Source organism: Polistes fuscatus, unplaced genomic scaffold (genome assembly GCF_010416935.1).
Source record: "Polistes fuscatus isolate 324 unplaced genomic scaffold, CU_Pfus_HIC Scaffold3, whole genome shotgun sequence".
Classification (NCBI taxonomy): Eukaryota; Metazoa; Arthropoda; class Insecta; order Hymenoptera; family Vespidae; genus Polistes; species Polistes fuscatus.
The window spans coordinates 2,108,493-2,128,584 of record NW_025113107.1 but is presented as its reverse complement, the minus strand read 5'-3'; the positions used below and the strand labels follow the sequence as shown (position 1 = coordinate 2,128,584).

The following is a 20,092-nucleotide window of genomic DNA, read 5'->3' as shown; positions in this document are numbered from 1 at the left end:
GATCATTTTATGCGAGAAAAAGAAAGAAAAAAAAATGATAAATAAGGAGATATAAAGGAGACAAAAAAAATTTTCAGTACGAGGCATCACGCAAGACGTTCGCCCAGTACCGGATGTCACACGCATGCATCTCACTCGCACGCATCGACACCTGGTGGTTCCCCATTACACGTAGCAAACGTGCCAGGTCTTCTGAGTCCACACAGATCGGTGCCAAGTTCTCACATAAGTCAAACAAGTGTTAGTCCTCATCGACTTTCGGCGGTAAGCACTACTGGTGGAAACGGTAATTCCCCGAGTCAAGGGGTGCCAACACCTACTCCGGCCCTGGCCAATGTCGGGATCGAATTGAACGATGTTCAACCTGGTAAGTCATTCTCTCTCTCTCTCTCTTTTTCTCTTTATCTTTTTTTTTCTTTGTGAAAATCCAATTAGCTTTTAGTAAGCTCGTTTACCTTTACTTTGTTTAAATATATGTGTGTATGTGTATATACATAAGGTAAAGGGTTGCTCAAGTCGTACCTCCATAAGAAAGCGTATAAAATATGTGCAATTTTATAAATAAAAAGAAAAGATATATTTTTTGGTAACACTTTTATTTTTGTAACATTCATTTTATAATATTTATACGCTTCTTACATATAAACGTAATTAATTATAATGAATGAGTATATTAGTACGACTATAAGAAGATATCAGGATCCTAAGTGTGATAGATATATATAATAATTAATAGTAATAATTAGATAATATATTAATTGATATTTATGTAGATAATATTATATGTATAGTAAAAAGTTAGTTTTTGCTATATTTTTATATACACATATATAACACAATATATATTTTATAACACCATATATATACTATATAAACATATGATATTCATAGAAATATATTTCAACATAAAAGTATAGGTATAAAATACGATTTGAAAATCTACTTTGAGTAAGATTAAAGACACAACACGTATCTTATTACAAATAAACATAGTAAAACGATAAATAGAATTATGAAGATAATAGCTCTGAGAAAATGATTATTTCAATATCACTTAATAAAAATACTTAAAAAGTAATAAAAATTGATCGATAATATATCGTTATAAAACCTATGCAAACATATGCAAAAAAAAATTATAAGAAAATAGCTATAACAATTAATTAACAAACACTAATTGCATGAATCAATATTGTCGAAGTTGCTAAACAATTAATTACAAATTTCAAAGGTTCTGTCTTGAGCAACATCCCTAACCCTATATAATAGTAAACGTCGAGAAATTTCTTAACAAGTTTTCTCGATGAAAATCTTCTTCTTCTTCCCCCTCTTCCTCCTCTTCTTCTTCTTCTTCTTCTTCTTCGTAAGCTGCTTTTGTAAACGATCCATAAAGAAGAAGAAGAAAAAAGAAAGAAAAAAAAGAAAAGAAAATATGGCAAAGTTGTTTTCCGTCAAGAATGTATCCATAAAAGCAATCTCGGAAAAGAATACAAACTGACTTAGACGATATGAATAAATCTAAATATTCGGGGTGTATGAATTTAAATGAACTTATCGATCGATCAATCGTCGTTCTCCTCCTCTCCCTGCCCCTTCCACCTTTCCCCTCTCAACATCTATTTAGCAATTCGATAAAACATAACTCGTTGAAAACTATTCTTCTCACGGAAACAACGATGAAAGTTTTATTTCAACGAGAGGATCGATTAATCGAAATTGTTTGATGTATTCCTCGAAAAAAATAGATTGATATAATAAAAGTATCGAGAAGAAAGGCAAATACAGCCGAACATCATCATTGCTTTGGCAAACGACGACGACGACGACGACGACGACGACGACGACAAAAACGAGCTACCTATAATCGAATTGATATCTGCACCAGACATCGCTTTTAAACCGAAACCACGTATGCGAAAGAGAAAGATTGTGGGATGAAAAAAAAAGAAAGGGGCAAAGCAAGAGAGAGAGAGAGAGAGAGGAAGAGGATGTCTATTCAAGTCTTATTCGAAATTTCAGTAACTTTCCAAATTATTAATTTTCCAAACCATACAATCAAATGCAATAATGCTTTCTATTTCTATCTCTCTCTCTCTCTCTCTCTCCATCTCTCTCTCTTTTTCTCCCTCTCTTTCTCTTGCATTCTATCTTTCTCTTCATTTTGGTAACGTTCATCGAAAATCCGTCAATCGCACTAACGTTTCACTTATCATTTCAAGTCCTTCCGAAAATGTAATTTTCCTGACTTTCCATTTCCCGTTTCTATACGTATACAAGGTGTCCTCAAATGCGACCTTTATCTTTCGAGAATAAAGAAAAAAAAGAATTTAATAATATATATATAATATAATTGTAAAATTTTGTTATACATTTTATGACATGATATTACGATTATACTGTGTTGGATAAAAAGAAAAAAAAAGTTATATTGATTAGCGATAATCACTTATCATATTAATTAAATTTATTAACTTATGATACAGAGACAGGAGTGTTAATAAAAAAAAAACTTCTAAAGGTATTTAGTTATAATAATACCAAATTAATTCTCCGATAGTACTGTACGAGTAGTATTAGACTCGTCTATCATAGCCGACTAATCTCACACACTACCCTAACACTTTCTAATCCTATCGAATTACGTCAGAAGGTCCCTGTGTTTCTCATCTTGAGAATATCGCGTGTCAATGTTTAACTCAGATTCTCCTGCTACGATGACATCAATTACGATAATGTTTCTTGAAAATAATCTATATTAACCCTTTTGGAATTTTTGTAATGATATTAAATATTAATAACTAATTACAATGTAATTTACGCTAAATTGATCACGAATTATGTGATATCTCGTTTTATAAATAAAAAAAAAAACAAATAAAGAGGGGGATTTACACAACTTTAAAAATAAATAACTTAGGGTTATATGTATTATATGTACTTTGGAAAATAATGTTAAAAACGATTCAACAAATTAACGACTAACGTCAAAGAAGGAAAATAAACTAAAGTAGAAGTAAGAAGAAGAAAAAATCGTCATTTGGACAATGTGTACTGCGAAATGCTCTTCTTCTTTTCGCTCGACGACGAATCGCGGCCGTTCCAAAGTGTTTGCACGAAAGTCCGAACAAAGTTCGTGCCGAGGGCATTACTACCCTCGTCGACGTCTGAGTACTGCGTTTTATCTTTTCGAACTGCTTTGAGACGCTTTAAAATATGCAGCTTGACCTCTGTCAAGCGTGGATTTTACTCTAACGAGAGAGAGAACATTGCACGAGAAATTTTTAGTCAAAGGGATGTGTGCTAACGTGTTACAAAATGAAGAAGAAGAAAAAAAAAACAAAGAATAAGAAGAAGAAGAAGAAGGAGAAAAATTTTACCACCAAAAATACATCCACAAATATAATATTTCGTATGTTGTTTTGTTTTACGGCGATTGAAAAGTTTATAGGTCCGACAATTAGATAGAAACAACTCTTTTTATTTTGGTTTGTCGGTCAAACACTTTCTATTATATTACTCTTAAAACTTTTTAACTCACGCTTGTATATACAAGGGATCCCTGTTTTTCTTTTTACCGTAAAAATTTTTAAAAATTTAAAAAAAAAATTGAAAATTTGCGCGAATACTTTTAAAAATGCTTTTTAAAATGATTAAATAAACAATATTGATAACATTATTCATTTTATTAATTTTATTAATATTATTATATCAGTATAACATTATTATTATTATTAAACATTGATGACACAAATACTGTCAAAAAAATATCGTCGAATTTCTTTCGCGATGAAACATACTGAATGAATCGTCGATTTCATCGATAGTTTAAAAAAAGAAAAATATATATATATATAAACATACAGAACGAATTTTAATTCAAACTTTTCTGTGTGCTCTTGGAACGATTCGAATTCGAATGAAAATAAATTTCGCATTTCCATATTTGTCCGTAGAATTCATCTCTCTTTCTCTGTCTGTCTCTCTCTCTCTCTTCTCTCCCCTTTTAAGATCCAACAGATTAATATACACTACAAAATTAAAAGAAGAAAATTTTGATTGTGTTCCAATAGAGGAATTCGATATTCGATGGTGAAGGATAAAAAACATATCGATGAAATTTCGATTCGTTTTACAGTGGTCGCAGTTTGTGTTACACCACCAGGTTCGCCACACACTGGTGCAGGTTCCGGTGCTTATCATTGGAGATCCCGATTAACCACCTTGAAGAATTCATTCCTAGGTAGTCCCAGATTCCATCGTCGTAAACTACTTACCAGTACGGAAGAGGTAACCAAAATTTATATTTAAGAATAATAATTCTTCTCCAATGAGAAACGTTTAACCATTTTAACAAATTCCACATTGATTTTTTCTCGTTTCAATTAAATCGAAATTGTTTTTAACATATATTTATTCTTTTTTTTTTTCAATTCAAGGTTCATCTCACACCAGATTCCTCACCAGAGTTAACGAAAAAATCCTGGTTTGGTAGTCTTATGACGACAGAAAAGGACGAAAACTTTACCGTTCTTGTTAAAGGAAAACCATTAGCTAGCGTGAAAGCTGATTTGATTCACGCTTTTTTGTCGGTAAGCTAATATTTTAATTATTTGTAATATACAATAAATCATCGATTAAAATAATCTAATTATGAAAGTACATTTGACTGAAAAAAAATTGACAATTTGGTATATTTTATTTCATATTAGAACAATTAATATTAGAACATAAATCGTAAAATTAATTATTTGTAATCAATCTTTTGACCCGTACTATCAGAACAGTTTTTTTTTATAGTCCATAATTACTAACGCATATATCTCTTCATATATATATATTTGTATCGATTCGCAGATAGCTGAACTATCTCACAGTGTGTGTTCACCAATGGCATTCAGAGTAGAATATAAAAAGGGTAGCACGGCACCTGCTATGTTTCAAAGGCAGGTTAAATTTCAAGTTGACATCAGTGGTATCACAAAACAGCCTAACGAGCCATTGTTCGCCATTACTTTTACGTTATTAAGTGGTAAATATTATATTATCATTAAAACAATCTTTTCTAATTTTCTTCTTTTTATATTAATATCAGATGATAGCAATTAATTCGGTACCTTTCTTTATTTTTCTTACACAAATTAAAGTTAATATATTTATAAAGTAATCATACGTCTGATCATTATTTAAAATAATTACTATTTATTTTTCCATTACCTTCCCGTCCCCATTTTCCAAACAACTTTGTTTAATTTATTGACGACCAAAAAAAAAAGGAACGACAATTTTGATACGATGAATTTAAAATATCATCTAAGTACCGAACTAATTTCTACATCGAATAATTTATCACTCGATCGCGACTCTTTGTATTTTTTTGTTTTATTTTTTGTTCCATACAAACGAAATTCTTTCTTCGAAACCTTTCCTTTCGTCCCCCTCCCCCGCCCCCGCCTCACTCCTCCTCCTCGCTTCTCTCTCTCTCTTTTTCGTACGTATCCTTGTCACGAGTTTATGCCGAATGAAAGATGCGGCTAAGCGAATGACAAAATCGAAGGTACAAAGCCCTTTTCAAAGTCTGACTGTAGACACCGTAAACCGAGAATGTTAGAAAGAAAGAGAGAGACGGAGTGAATGAGAGAGTGAGAGGGAAGAGAAAATGGGGGAGAAAAAGGGAGAAGAAAGAAGTGGTTTGGCGTTTGGCATTTGGCAGCCATCCAAGCGCAACTAGATCGATGTTACCTTGGCACGTACGTCTTCTCCATACTGCGTTAAATCTTATCTACGTATATTTTACGGGCCAAGGAACTCGGTTATATATGTTTCTTCGCGCGTTTTCCATACTTTGGTAATGGTAAAGTCGCAATGGATTATTATATACAAAATCTCTACTTCCTACTTTTAAATATTTTTAATCTTTTTTATTTTATTTTATTTTTTTATTTTATTAATTATTTTTTATTTTTTTTATTTTATTATATTAATATATTATTATATTTATTTTTATTTTATTAACCGCATCAATATTTATTATTTCGTCGAATAAAGATATCTTTGATAATAGACTTGCTTAATTAATTAATTAATAAATAAAAAAGTGTACGCGTTAATGTTGATCGTTCGATGATCGAAGGATAATTGGAGCCGTTCACTCCACAAATCGATTAACTCGACTTTTTGAAAAATCTTCAATTTAATTGTAAGTGTAAAAACACTTGGTATAATCACGTATATTTACGTATACAAATTTTCCCAAACATAAAATGACAATATTTTATTTTCACCATTGAATAATAAATAATTTATTTCAGAGGTCATTTTTGATTAATTCCGTACTCTAATGAAAATCGTTGCAATAATGCAATTCAAATGCACTAGCAAGCGCTTTTTTTCTTTTTCTACAAAATTTAATTGAATTTATATTATAAAAAGGAATTTGAAAAAATCAATGTACATTATTTCATCAGATTTCCTCACTTCTCGTTTTATGGAGTTAATCGATTTGTGCAATGAACGATTCAATTTATGTCGTTTCTTCTTTATTTTCTTTTAATTTTTTTTAAAGAAATTTTTAAATTCATTAAACAATTTCGTTCTTGTCTTATCTTTCTTAGGAAATATTCGAAGATTTAGGAGGGTCTGCGAACACATACAATCCCAAATATGTTCTAGAAACGTTGGTTTGAATTTAAGCGGACAAACCAGAGCAGTACCATCAAGTCCAAGAGCATCTCGAAAGTTTGCCATGGAAATGAGCGAAAGTTCTAGTTGCGGAAGCGATACTAGCGAAAGACTTTTTCTCAATCCTCATCCCGCTACCAGACAGGTAGTCTGTTTCAACAAGGTAGTGAATCATCGTCATCTTCCTTTCGTCATTTCTTATTTTTTTTTTTTTTTTTTTTGTTTCTCTCGAGTCCTCGTTCGCAAGTTAGGTCAATTCGAGAATTTCTATTGGTCTTTGTATTTCTTGTTTTTTATATTCTTCTTAAAAAAAAAGTTAAGCAAATTCTCGAACTTCTACTTGTTCTTTTTTTTTCTTTTTCCATTTTATACTTTAGAAATTTCGGCAATACTCGAGAGTAGTTGTAGTTCAATTTTCGGTGATTATTATAATACATTTAATTATAATAAAAGAAAAATAATTAGAGAAATGGAAAAAGTGGCTCTTGACGTGTCGGTTTGAGGCACCCTTGTTGCCTCTTGTTCTCAGTAATAACGATTTTCAATTTTAGTACCGGATTAAAACTGAGCCGAAAATGAAAGCTAATGCCCGAAGAGTGGTCTCGATGTGCGCTCGATTCACGTAAAATCTTTTTTTCATCGTTTCCTCGTCGAACAGATTTATTATTTTTTAACAAAAGAAATATAATAATAATAATAATAATGAATAAAATGATCGTTTCCCTCTCATATTTAGCCGCTTTCATGCTTGAAAATCATATCACGTAGAATATTCCAACAAATAATCTAGTTTTAATCTCTCTCATTTATCGCCTAATCGTAGATAATTTATAACTCATTAGAAACCTTTCCCCTCTCTTTTGAATTAGTATTAGTTTGAAAAAAAAAACCGAAAAGTTAGAATACAATTAAAATAATGTTAGAAATTTTATTTTCACGATCGGTGCGATGTAAAGTGAAATTTTTTAATCGAGTACTGTATTATACGCAATGTTTTTTCTAAAAAAATAAATTACACGAACGATTTACCAAAAAATGAGATATTTTCAAAATGGCTGTCAACTAAATGTTGTCAACTAAAACTCAGTCGATAAAGTAGAACTAACTTCTCACCGGTCGCGACAAAAATCTATCGAATGATAAATGTTATTCATTAATTATTATCTTTTTTTTTTGGTTACTTCTCTTTCTACAACGAATCACAGATCGACTCGGATATGGAATCGGACACGTCAGTGTTCGATGTGAAATCGCCTACGCGAGAAAATGGCCGAAGAAGTTCTACGTCGACTAACAACAACAATCCTTTACCTGGTGATACGAATCCAACGCCAGGTAGTCCACCAAAAGCGGTTCGCAGTAATTCCGAGAGTCAAAATACTCCGGAAAAAAAGTGCGTCACGACGATGAGCGGTAACAACATAGCGTGATACTATCAGAACTTCCGCTTCGAATTCCAATCGAGTCTGAAAAATATCTGGGACAGTGCTCAGAGATTTTGGTGAGATTTCACGAAGATGGACAAGGATATACGAAAAAATGAAAGAAGAAGAAGAAGAAGAAAAAAAGTAACCGGAAATAAGGGGGAAAAAAAGGGAGAAGAAGACACGTCGTGTGTGTGTGTGTGTGCTTTTTTTCTTTTCTTTTTTCTTTTCGTTAAGTAACATCAACCAGAACGAGATAACAGAGAGTAAACTAAAAAAATTAAAATATTTAATGAATAGATTGACAAAATCAAAACGAAAGGTTGGAAATAATTGGAAAGGAAGTTCGTCGTAAAAACTTTTAAATAATTCTCCTTAATTGTTTATGAACGAAAAAAAGAAAAAAGAATGAAAGAGTACTTCGAGCTACATTTTCGAAATTTTTTTCCCCCAAGAGACAACGAAGTCACAGGGAAGAAACAAAAAGAGGATTAAAAAAACAATCTTATTTCTTTTAAATGGTGGATATTTTATTTTATTTTTCTTCTATTTTACTCACCCATAGGATAATTAAATTTACGTTCCTCGGCGAGATAAAACTACAAAAAAAAAACAAAGAAACTACTTGACGTTTATTACGAAAAGCCAACAAGAGAAATCCCTCCCCCCTCCACTGCCATTTGAGAACCATCGAGTTCGCTGGCAAATTGATTGTCTTTTTTGTCGTTTTTTTTTCTTGTTGTTTTTTAATTATATTTAGATACATCGAGTTATTAGCAATTTATTTATTTGTTTTAAATTGGCACGTGTGTTGTGCAAACATGACGCGTATCGTCTCGTTAAAAATACTACGCTGTTATTTTTTTTCCTTGTTTTTCTTTTTATATTTTTGATCATTTTGTCGAGACAAAAAAGAATGCCTGTTTTTTAAGAGAGTAAAAAATTAATTGCCCCAAAAAAAAAAAAATCCGCGCGCACGTAGAAAAAAGAAAACCAATCAGATCTAATAACACGATTGCAACAAAAACCTAAATGAACAAAAGATACAAAATGGTTGAAACACTGTAACGAGTCCGGTAACGAACGAATAGGAGAGAAATTAACGTAAACTAACAGTCATAATTAAAAATTGTATAAAAATTGCGAAATAAAAATAAGCGAAGATAGATGAAGGAGAGAAAGAGTTAAAAAGAAATTAAAGGGCAGGATTTTTTCAGACGAATTGAAGATGAGAAGACGAGAGATTTATTTTTTTCACGCACGAGAGAATAAACATTTCAAAAGACTAAATATTATAAAACATTAACGTAAATACTTAAACTTTAAAACTGCATATAACCACCGTAGTAGTTTAAACGCGACGCGTGTGTGTGCGTGTACGGCTTTTTTCTCGTATGCTTTTTCTCAAAAAATGTGAGAATGAAATATTAAACGAAAAAAAAAAAGAAATGAGTTAAAAAGAAATAGGAGAAGAAGTAACAAAAGAAAGAAAGAAAAAAAAGAGAAAATAAGGAAAGGAAGATAAGGCAGATATAGAACGAAAAAATGATTTAAAAATAGCAATCTAATATTTCTATACTTTTAGAGGAGTTACGGATAAACGATAAGGTATAAGAAAAAAAAAAGGAAAAAAAAACAAATATATTATTATCATAAACTATAGACTCTTTTCTCAAACGAAGACATATCTCGAGATTGTTCTGGGCTTAAATTATTGTTAGTGGAATGTGATTTAAATTTAAACAAAAAAAAAGAAAAGAAAAAAGGAAAAAAGAAAAAAGAAGTATAACTTCAAAAGAAAGGAAAGAAGAAAAGGAAAAAAACGAAAAAGAAACAAAAATAAGTGAAAGAATTGAAGGATCAAGATTATTGAAACACGAAAATAATAATAAAATAATAATGCGAATAATTTTGAACGAAAAAGCGTTGTAATGGTGTGTAATTGTATTGGCATTATTTTTTTTTTTTCAAATTAGCAAAAAAACTACGAAACGAAAAACGAAAAGAAAAGGTGTGGAATAAAATTCATTAATAAAATTTCAACACATTTCTACCGCAAGTGTGTTTTATACGATTCGAACGGACGAAATTAAAAAAACAAACGAAACGAAAAATGAAAAACGTTCGCGTACGAGAAAAAATGAAGAAAAAGAACATTCGGTGAAAATTTCGTATGTGGCTGATCGAAAAAAAAAAGAAAACATAATTAACTCATTAATTAATTAATTAAATAAATAATTATAATAATGACGATGGCGACGCCGTTTTTAGGCTTTTTAAAAAGAAAAATAATTATGCGATTTAGGTAGACACACATTTAGGCGCAAAGATTCGATGTGTAAATGTTTGTTCGAATCAAAAATTCTAATGTCGAAGCGGTTGGTCCCCGATAACTCGCTTTAGACATATATACATACACATATAAATATATATATAATAATGATTATTATTATTATTATAATATCGCACACGGCGACTCGTTCCTATATATAAGTAGCCGAATAATAAGGCGTTTTTTTCGAACGACTGTTTTATGCGATAATTGAAAGAAATTAAAAGATAGGAGGAAGAAAAAACGGAATAAAAACGAGTGTGGTCGATCATCCGCAAAACACCCCTTTCCCGCTGCCGCCGCCCCTGCTGCCCACCCTATTTTTGTCTCTCAATTAATTCAAGTAGAAAATTTAATGTACGTATGTATGTGTGTATTATTGTGCATGATGTGTTAGTACGTACGTACGTACGTACGTACGTATGTATGTATGTATGTATGTATGAACGTATGTTATGTATTTCTTGAGATGAGACCGATGGCCATACCGTTGAAAACAAAAATTTACACTCGCACACTACACACAGAGTAAAAGAAAAAAAACAAGAAAAAAAAAAGAAAAAGTTTGTTCGAATCATTTCGTTTGCCTGTTTGCCTTCGTCACGTGACAACTTTTCTTTCACGTCTTTCGTTCGTCATTGGTGAAATAATCGACCCAATAGGAAATAATTTCTTTTTTACAAAATTTCTTAACGCCAGAAGAACAAAAAATAAGTTAAAATGTCTGCCATTCGAGTATCGAAAAGGGACGATTCGTTTGCCTACCGCCAACATTCCTCCACCAATACATCATTCCACCCCCCCCCCAACCTTTGATTCATTCATGATTTGAATATTTAACAAAAAAAAAATACTACATCATAATTAGGGTTTTAAATGAAAGCTTTGCAACGCGAATTTCGCAGGATATGATTAAAAACGATAACGAGCGAGGTATGTAAAAGATTTTCAAGTTTAATAAAAGTTCTTATTGTAATTAGATAGTCAAAACGAATCTTATTTAGTGTAACGTCACACCACTACTTATTAACAAAATTTGTGAAATTTAGATATAAGCTTGCGGTTATTTATTTACTAATTGCGAATAAATATATAAATTATTGATATTATAAGTGATATTATAAATATAATAATAATAATGAATAATAATGAGTAATAATAGTAATAACATTAATAATAATAATAATAATAATAATAATAATAATAATAATAATAATAAGAAGAAGAAGAAGAAAAATAAGAATAATAATAAGAATAAATAAAAACAACAACAATAAAAATAATAATAATAATAATAATAATAATAACAATAACAATAATAAGGAAGAAATAGCGGAGAAAGAAGAAAGAATGTGAGGGAATTTAATGAAAAAAAAAGAGAAGAAAAAGATAAAGATGAAGGAAAGATGAAAGAAAAAGTATAAAGAAGGAACAAATTACCGGCCATACTAAACTAGGATTTTATATCGTGCAAAACTAACAAAAAAAAATTAATAATAATATTAATTAAAGAAAGAAAATAATAAAATATAAAATAAAATAAAATAAAGAGAACAATTGAAGAAGATGATGATGAAGAAGTTGAAAAAGAAGTAGAAGAAAAAAAAGAAAAGGTAAAGAAAATAATAGCTCGATAATAATACTTCTGTGAATCTGGAATGAATGAAAATATTATAATAATACAATCCCCGCTTATGATGAATGTTGTAATCGCAAAAAGTATGGAAGATTGTGCGGAATTAAAAAAAAAATTATGTAAAGAGAGTAAAAAACAAAAATGTCACCGGGGAGAAAAAGAAATAATGCTAATTGCCTCCTGGTTTTGTGTCGTAACCTAAAAATCGCGTACATTTGTGGGATTGGTCTTGTCTGTGTATGAAAAAAAAAAAAAGAAAAACAAACAAACAAACAAAAACGCAGAAGAATATTCACTAATAATAATCTCTCACGTGTGTTGTCTCCATTTATTTTTCGATTATTCGCTTTTGCGTGTCGGCGATTACTCTGCGACCATGAAACGTTTCATCTGCTGTACATCATTGCTTTTATAATATCTTTCGTTTTATTTTTCCTATGATAATTTCTTTTTTTATAAGAGAAAAAATTTCCAATTAAAACATTGATACACATTTTCAACAATTTCTATCTAATGTACTCGTGCATTTATGTAAGAGTAAATATTACGTGTAAAAAAAAAAAAAAGGAAAAAGGAAAATGGTTACCTCCGGTTCGATCTACCATTTCGTTTCGAATTCGACGACGCTAAATCTGATTGCAGAGATATCACGACGTGACGATGAGGACACACAAACCTTTTAGCAGGCATATTATATTATATTATTTATATTATATTATATTATATTATATTATATTATATTACACATTATATATTATATTATATTATATATATATATATTATATTATATTATATTATATTATATTATTATAGAAAATTCTCTTTGACAACATTTAAATTGTAAAAAACATTGATAAGTTATATGACAGCCGACGAATCACGAAGAAAACGACAACGACAAAGACGAAGACGACGATGACGATGACAATTGATATTTAGGAAAATTTTCATACAATTATAATGGCACGATACGCGATCGATCGATTGATTTTAAATGCAAACAATTTTTCTATCATCATCATTATCATCATATTATTATTATTATTATTGACAGATTTTTCTTCAAACATTTATAAATATGTATGTATGTATCATTTACTTATATGCATGCATGCTTGCATACATATATACATACATTCATACATTCATACATACATACTTACTTACTTACACAATCACAGGCTCGTGTCGCTTGCTTATTAAATCTATGCTACGTTTCAAGGTTATCGTAATTTTCAAATCATATAAAAAGATATGAAATTTAAAAACAAATAATTCGATCGTAACTAGGAAACATTTCTAACCCAGAAAAATAAACCCACACACAAAATACAATACACACACACACACACACACACATCATTTTATCTCGACATTGTATTATTTATTGTAAGATACACACACACTTTCTCTCTCTGTTTCTCTATCTTGCTTATGATTATTATTCATTATTATCGTGCTGTTTCTAAACCGATTGTGTAATTGTTGATTCCTTATGAATCTCACTCTTTCTCTCTCACTATATATATATCTCTCTTTTCTATCCGTATCCCCCGAACACACATTTTCTCTCTTTCTCTCTTCCTCTTAGGACTATGTCGTGCGATCTTTACAACTAAACATATACTTACCATATATATACATTGTCAATTGACAATATAAATTAAAATTTAAAAAAATTGTTCAATAAATTTACAATATAAATTGACAATGTGTAATATGCGAAGTGTATATGTAATTAAGATTGTTAACGCACGACAAAAGAAAATGTCCACTTAGTTAGTCAAGATTTAGTGAAATTTTTATTTAAATTGTAACGTAAGTACCAAAGTATATAAATCTCTAGCGGTCATTTTTGAATAGATAAATCATAAATATTTATTAAAATTGTTTTTACGTTATGTTATTTATTTGTTTATTTATTAATTTTGTTTATATATATATATATATATTATCTCGTTTAGACGCTTCTTTTTAAACGTCATATACGTCACGCTGTTAGATAAATCTATATACGTAAGAAAATTAATGATAATTATAATAATAATAATAATAATAATAATAATAATAATAATAATAATAGTAAGGAAAAAAAGCTTATTTGTCACTCGTCTTAATTCGCTAACACGATTTGAACGAATTTTTGTTTCCTGGCCCCTCCGTCGAGAGACTTCGTACGAAAAAATCGCGGCGATTAATAAAAATAATAATAATAATTGGAAATAACAGAAATAACAAATGATCCTGTGTGTGTGACCGATATGACGCGACGCTTCGAAATATGTGTACGTATGTATGTATGTATGTATGTATGTGTCTATGGATGAATGTACATGGGTGTAATATGTATGTATGAATTTCACCGATTATAAAAAAACAAAATAATAATAATAAAAATAATAATAATAATAATAATAATAATAATAATAATAATAATAAAACAAAACAAAAAAGCAAGCTATTAAATCCTCCGACGAGCCGACGAACGTTATTAATTATTAATAATTACAATTACTTAAAATGAAAAAAAAAGAACAACCAAAATTATGAAGAATTACTCGCACGAACGTTTATGAAGGATTATCGTTGAATTATCGTTGTTATTTAGAAAAAAAAAAAGGAAAAATATAAAAGATATAAATCAGGTGTTACAAATCAATGTGTTTTTGAACAAAAATCGACCAGAATATCTTCATTGGAGCCACATATCAGTGAAAAGAGATGTTGTTTAAAACATTATAAAATGATTAGATGATGAAAAAAAGAAAACAAGAATAAAATCTCATTAAGATCCTTCGTTAACGTAATAAACAATTTTAGCCTAATTTATGCGATGATTATCATCCGATAACGTTAATAAACGTTCGTCGTACATTGGAAACGAGAATACGAATACATAAACAGACACACATACACATTCTTATTAATTAATATCTTTTTAAATATAATAAAAGAAAAAAGAATAAAAAAAGAAAGAGAACAAAATGCAGCGACCTTTTTCTACGGTTATTTTAGAAACATCACTGCAGAACATTCGAAAAGGCATAGGATAAAATAAGGATAATTACAAAAAAATAATTAGGATTATTTGAAGATTAAAATGTTTAACGTTCAGTGTGAGTTAAGAGGGTTGTTTTTTTTTTTTGAGTAATAGAAAGCAAGATGGTGGAGGAGGAGAAGGTGGAGAAAGAAGAGAAAGGTGAAGATTGAAAATAGTTTTAAAAATATTTATATATATATATATATTTTAATTTCTTTTCTGTGTGTCAGATCAAAGCTTTCCGTATATCCTTCAAATATTCGAATCGTTTTAATGTCGATAATATGCAGAAAAAAACGTCCATGACAACTGACAATAATGACTGTAAGTGCAAGACACTTTCTTTTCTCTCTTTCTATTTCTCCCTTTCTCTTTTGCTATTTATCTCTCTTATTTTTTTTTATTCTCTCTCTCTCTCTCTCTTTCTCTGCAAAAGAAAAAAGACATAATTTGTAATTTGTAACAATAAGGATCCTCATACGCTTTAAAAAATGTAGCGTGCACTGATTCCTAAAATTTTTTTATGATACATGTTATTCATCAGAAACAATTTATATCAATGCAAAAAAAAGAAAAACATACAATACATATGTTTAGTATTAAATGACATGGCCAACAACAAACCGATAATTTATAAAAAAAATTTTTTAGGCAAACGAAAATCTAATTAAACTTAACGATCTTTCATGAAATCTAAACGTCAATGCATTGCCAATATATTTTGAAGCGCGTATTAGAAGCCATCATAACGCTTTGCACAATTTATCTGCTTCTCTGTGTATTTGTAAATACATAAATAGATATCTATATATATAAAGAGAACATTGACTAAGGGAACGTTTTATAAAGCTTTTAAGTCGTTTAACATGGGGAACGGGTGAGGAAATAATGAAAAAAAATACATATACACACGTACACACATCCAACATACACGTATTATATGATATATGTATTTTGTACTCACTTTGTGCACGAGAAAATACGAATCGCACAAGGCACGTCATATAAATGTACAGGGTGTTTCATAAAGTTTGGATTATTGGAAGACAAAATGGCTATAACTTTGAAACAAATGTCAAATAAGACACATTTTTGTATGAACATATTTCATTGTAAGTGTTTCCCTGTTTATTCCTAAAATGAGTTCCATATATAATGAAACACACTGTATATGTAAATAGTTCTCCGATTGGATAGTAATAATTCACATCAATCGACAGGAATGAATGAATATCAAAAGTATTATTAAAAAATAAAAAATAAAAAAGATAATGGCGAAGTAAGTATTCAAAATTTGTCTTACGCGGGCTACGAAGTGCGCGTACGCGGCAAATTCAAAAATTCGATTCCTTCGATCGTCTCTGCCTTGTACGAATCGCTCATCGATTTCTCATTTTCTTGTAGATTTTCCTCACCTAATCCTTTTCAATTGCGTAATTCGTTTTTACGCATGAATGAACAAGGTACCCATATGCAACATATTCAGTGCACTTGCAGTGATCTATTTTTTTACGATGAACAAACAACACATAACCCTTCAATCTGTGTTCCTCGAAGTAGAACAAATCGCCGTCTTTTTCTTAATAATTATAATAATAATAATTATAATAATAATAATAATAATAATAATAATAATAATAATAATAATAATATTAATTATTCATAATGAATAATAATAATAATAATAATAATAATAATAATAATAATAATTAATAATTAATAATTAATAATAATAATAATCAAGCAACGGTGTACGCGTATTGTGATCCAATCGTCTCACAGTCTTGCTAATATAAGTAAACCAAATTGAAATTAAGAATTAATAATTATATATTTCTTAGAATTATCATTCTCGAATAATTAAGAGGCGCATCATAGTGACTTTTTCGTATATGATGTCCGCTGTAATTAATTAGACATGCAACGGTTACCAAAGAGAGAGAAACGATTTATATATGTATGTATAATATATTATATATTATATATATGTATGTATCGTTTGTTATAGGTTTATTTTTACGTATTCTATTGACTAATTTATAAATTAATGTTATTTCACACGTTTTACTTGTGGAACGAGCTGATAATTGCGGTGGAGCACACAGTTATCGCATTATGCAATTAAAATACTAATGTTTGTCATGCTACGACTATAAATTATTATGTATTATTATAAAATGAGGTAAGAAAGAAGGAAAATAAACGAACAAACAAAAAACAAGAGAACGAAGCATAAGAAGAAGAAAAAGATATGTATGTCGTTAATTTTCAAAAAGAAAAAAATACTAAACGAAAGAAAAATACGACGCGAATCAGGAGTAATGAAAAAAGAAAAGTGTAACATATTTGTTGATGGCCAATATCAAATATGTATAAAAGTAATAATAATAATGCAACATTACTAATAAACAAATATTACTAACTTCATTGCATTTTAATTCTTCATCAATTACATATTAATTGTATTGATACATGTTCATCTTAAAAAACAACATGATCTATTTTCTTTTTTTGTTTTATCACAAAATAAAATAAAATGACAAAGTATTCCAAATTCGTCTTTCGCGCGTTACGAAGTCACTCGTCTCCGCGCATGCGCGGCAAATTAAAAAATTCGAGTCGTTTAATTATTTTTTTATTTTTAAATGTTAAAATTAAAAATTTCAGGAATATCAAAAGGAAATATGATTAATAAACAATTTAAAAAGTTTGTGTACTAAAAATGAATAGTAATTATCGATAGGTTGTATATCTTGTTATGACAACTTTATAATACTAATTTGATAACGATAATTTGAATAGGTATATAAATATTTGTTTACAAATATCGAATACTTATATCAATTATGTAAGTTTAGTTCAAGGAATATTTGTTGAGCAACGTATTGAAATAATTTTTTGGAATAATTTATTGGAATGATTTAACGTTAAATAAATTTAATTTAATTCGTATCATTGAGAAATTGTGGTTATATTACCACAATTATTACCGAATTTGGAAGTTTATATAATTTTAATGGTTCTTTATAAATTAAATAAAAATGACTAAACGAAGTTATCCTTACGAGGACAATTTACTTCCTCAATTAAAAATACACGTAGGGCAAAGACAAGTAGATACTGGAATTGATGAAGAAAGACGAATGAAAGAAGTTTATGGTAAAGAGGTTATATTTCTTTGATTATTTTTTGAAAATATTATATTCAGTTATCCCAAAAGTTTATTTCTTTTTCTTAGTAATCATACATGCATAGTATTTGTTATTTTATATTATTTTACTGTATTATATACGATACTATATAATTTAACAAATTAACGAACATAATAAATAGTATATTATATTTAATGAAATAACTTTTTTGGACAACCTAAAACACTTTGTTTTTAATACATTTTATCATCCCAGATAAAACCTTGAATTTACTCAAACAAGGAGCTAAAAAATATTCACAAAATATGAATAACGATCAAATGGATTTAACTGAATTACCATCAGCGTTGTTAACTTCTCATAAATTAATAAATCCCCAGCGTGCTTCCAAACAAATGGTTTTAAATAATAAATTACAATTAGAAAACAATGATAATGTTAAACTCGTACGTATTGAGTTCTTAAAATTGTTCATATTTATCAGTTGGATTCAAAGAATGATATTATTTTTTAGGATAAAAACGTAGACGTTTGTAGATGTTTCCAAGTAATAGATCCAAGTTTATCGAATAAATGTTCTTACTGCGAAGAGTTATTATGTCCCTCTTGTTTAAATAATTGTATAAAATGCCATGATCTAATCTGCGATGATTGTTCTTTACCCAAGTAAGTAATTATAATTAAATATTCATCGAATATTATAATTAAAGTATCAAAGATTTATCATTATTTTCTATTTTATTAACATTATTTATAGATACGATATGGGATCAAGTACTGTATGCCTTGATTGTTTAATTGATTAATTAATCGAATATTGAATATTAATTTGCTATTACTTTTTATATATTATTGCACATGTATTATTTTATTATTATTTTTATTATTACTATTATTTATGTAATATATGTAATTGAATAAAAAATCTTTTTCCATATGAAAAATTATATAGTAATAAAGGATAAGCAATATTTTAAGAATAAATTATTAGCATGTATAACGATACATTGAAAAAAATCTGAAAACGACTGATAACAGTTTATGCGCTTTTGAAGATAAGCCTCAATGCTAGATTTATTCTTTAAAAGTTTTGAATAAATGAAAACATTCATATTTAGATTAAAAGTACATTTATTTAAAAAGAACAATCCATAACTGTTCTTGGAAAATATATTGTTACATTAATTTTTGCCTCAAATAATACAGATGCTCTTGTTAATCAGAACTTGTATTGTACAAATGTATAAATATGATGGATATTTCAAACATAATTCTAATTAGCTTCATAATGCAGTAAGTACAAAAACTCATGGTATCGCAAAACATCCATTTATGACTCAATTATGTAAGAATAAAATTTACAGTTAAATAAAAATATATTTGTTGATAATAATTAGATTTATAATCTGCAAAAAAATAATAATTAAGAGTAGATCTATCTAAATATAAGACAAGTTTGCATTAATATTCCAATATAAAATATCTTTTATTTGATAATTAACATCTTAGAAAATATGCGGAGATTAATTGCAGTGCATTAATTAATAATGCAAGACAAATTTCATTTATTTTAATAATAATTACATACTTTCATGATTGATATATACAATATATAAAAATTTGATTGCAAATATGTATATATGTTGTAATTGATTTATCATTTAGTACAATTGCATCGTATAAAATATTTCATATTAAGTGTATAACATAGACAAATCTTGTTTTCAAATTCAATATGTTTGTTACATGATGTAATATTAAATAACATGAAAATAAACGTTATAATAATATAGTATATACATATATATTAACATGAAAAAATATATATAA

The 20,092-nt window shown here is 28.7% G+C and overlaps 2 protein-coding genes across 4 annotated transcripts in view; both read left to right on the top strand.

The window, feature by feature from the left end:
- LOC122519947 (serine/threonine-protein kinase BRSK2) overlaps positions 1–8,257 on the top strand; it is a 28,616-nt gene extending 20,359 nt beyond the window's left edge. The window contains exons 8-14 of one of the 3 annotated variants that reach the window (XM_043639780.1): positions 78–367; positions 4,136–4,287; positions 4,437–4,589; positions 4,855–5,029; positions 6,612–6,841; positions 7,230–7,300; positions 7,884–8,019. In XM_043639780.1, coding sequence (XP_043495715.1) covers positions 78–367; positions 4,136–4,287; positions 4,437–4,589; positions 4,855–5,029; positions 6,612–6,841; positions 7,230–7,300; positions 7,884–7,926 — 1,114 coding nt within the window. In that variant the 3' untranslated portion in view covers positions 7,927–8,019. Of the gene's footprint in view, positions 1–77; positions 368–4,135; positions 4,288–4,436; positions 4,590–4,854; positions 5,030–6,611; positions 6,842–7,229; positions 7,301–7,883 lie in introns of all 3 variants that reach the window. The other 2 variants (XM_043639779.1, XM_043639778.1) reach the window with 2 other exon arrangements.
- Positions 8,258–17,872: 9,615 nt separating this feature from the next.
- On the top strand, positions 17,873–19,072 carry LOC122519946 (apoptosis regulatory protein Siva-like). The gene is made up of 4 exons (XM_043639776.1): positions 17,873–18,269; positions 18,518–18,708; positions 18,777–18,928; positions 19,020–19,072. The coding sequence occupies exons 1-4, from the start codon at positions 18,152–18,154 to the stop codon at positions 19,066–19,068; spliced, it is 510 nt and encodes a 169-aa protein (XP_043495711.1). The 5' UTR covers positions 17,873–18,151; the 3' UTR covers positions 19,069–19,072.
- The last annotated feature ends 1,020 nt before the right edge of the window (positions 19,073–20,092 follow it).

What these genes read in the sequence shown, in the direction of transcription:
- LOC122519946 (XM_043639776.1), top strand. Translation starts at nt 18,152, where the DNA reads ATGACTAAACGAAGTTATCCTTACGAGGACAATTTACTTCCTCAATTA. An exon ending in ACGAATGAAAGAAGTTTATG is followed by an intron (nt 18,270 to 18,517) that starts GTAAAGAGGTTA and finishes TTATCATCCCAG; the next exon opens with ATAAAACCTTGAATTTACTC. An exon ending in GATGATTGTTCTTTACCCAA is followed by an intron (nt 18,929 to 19,019) that starts GTAAGTAATTAT and finishes CATTATTTATAG; the next exon opens with ATACGATATGGGATCAAGTA.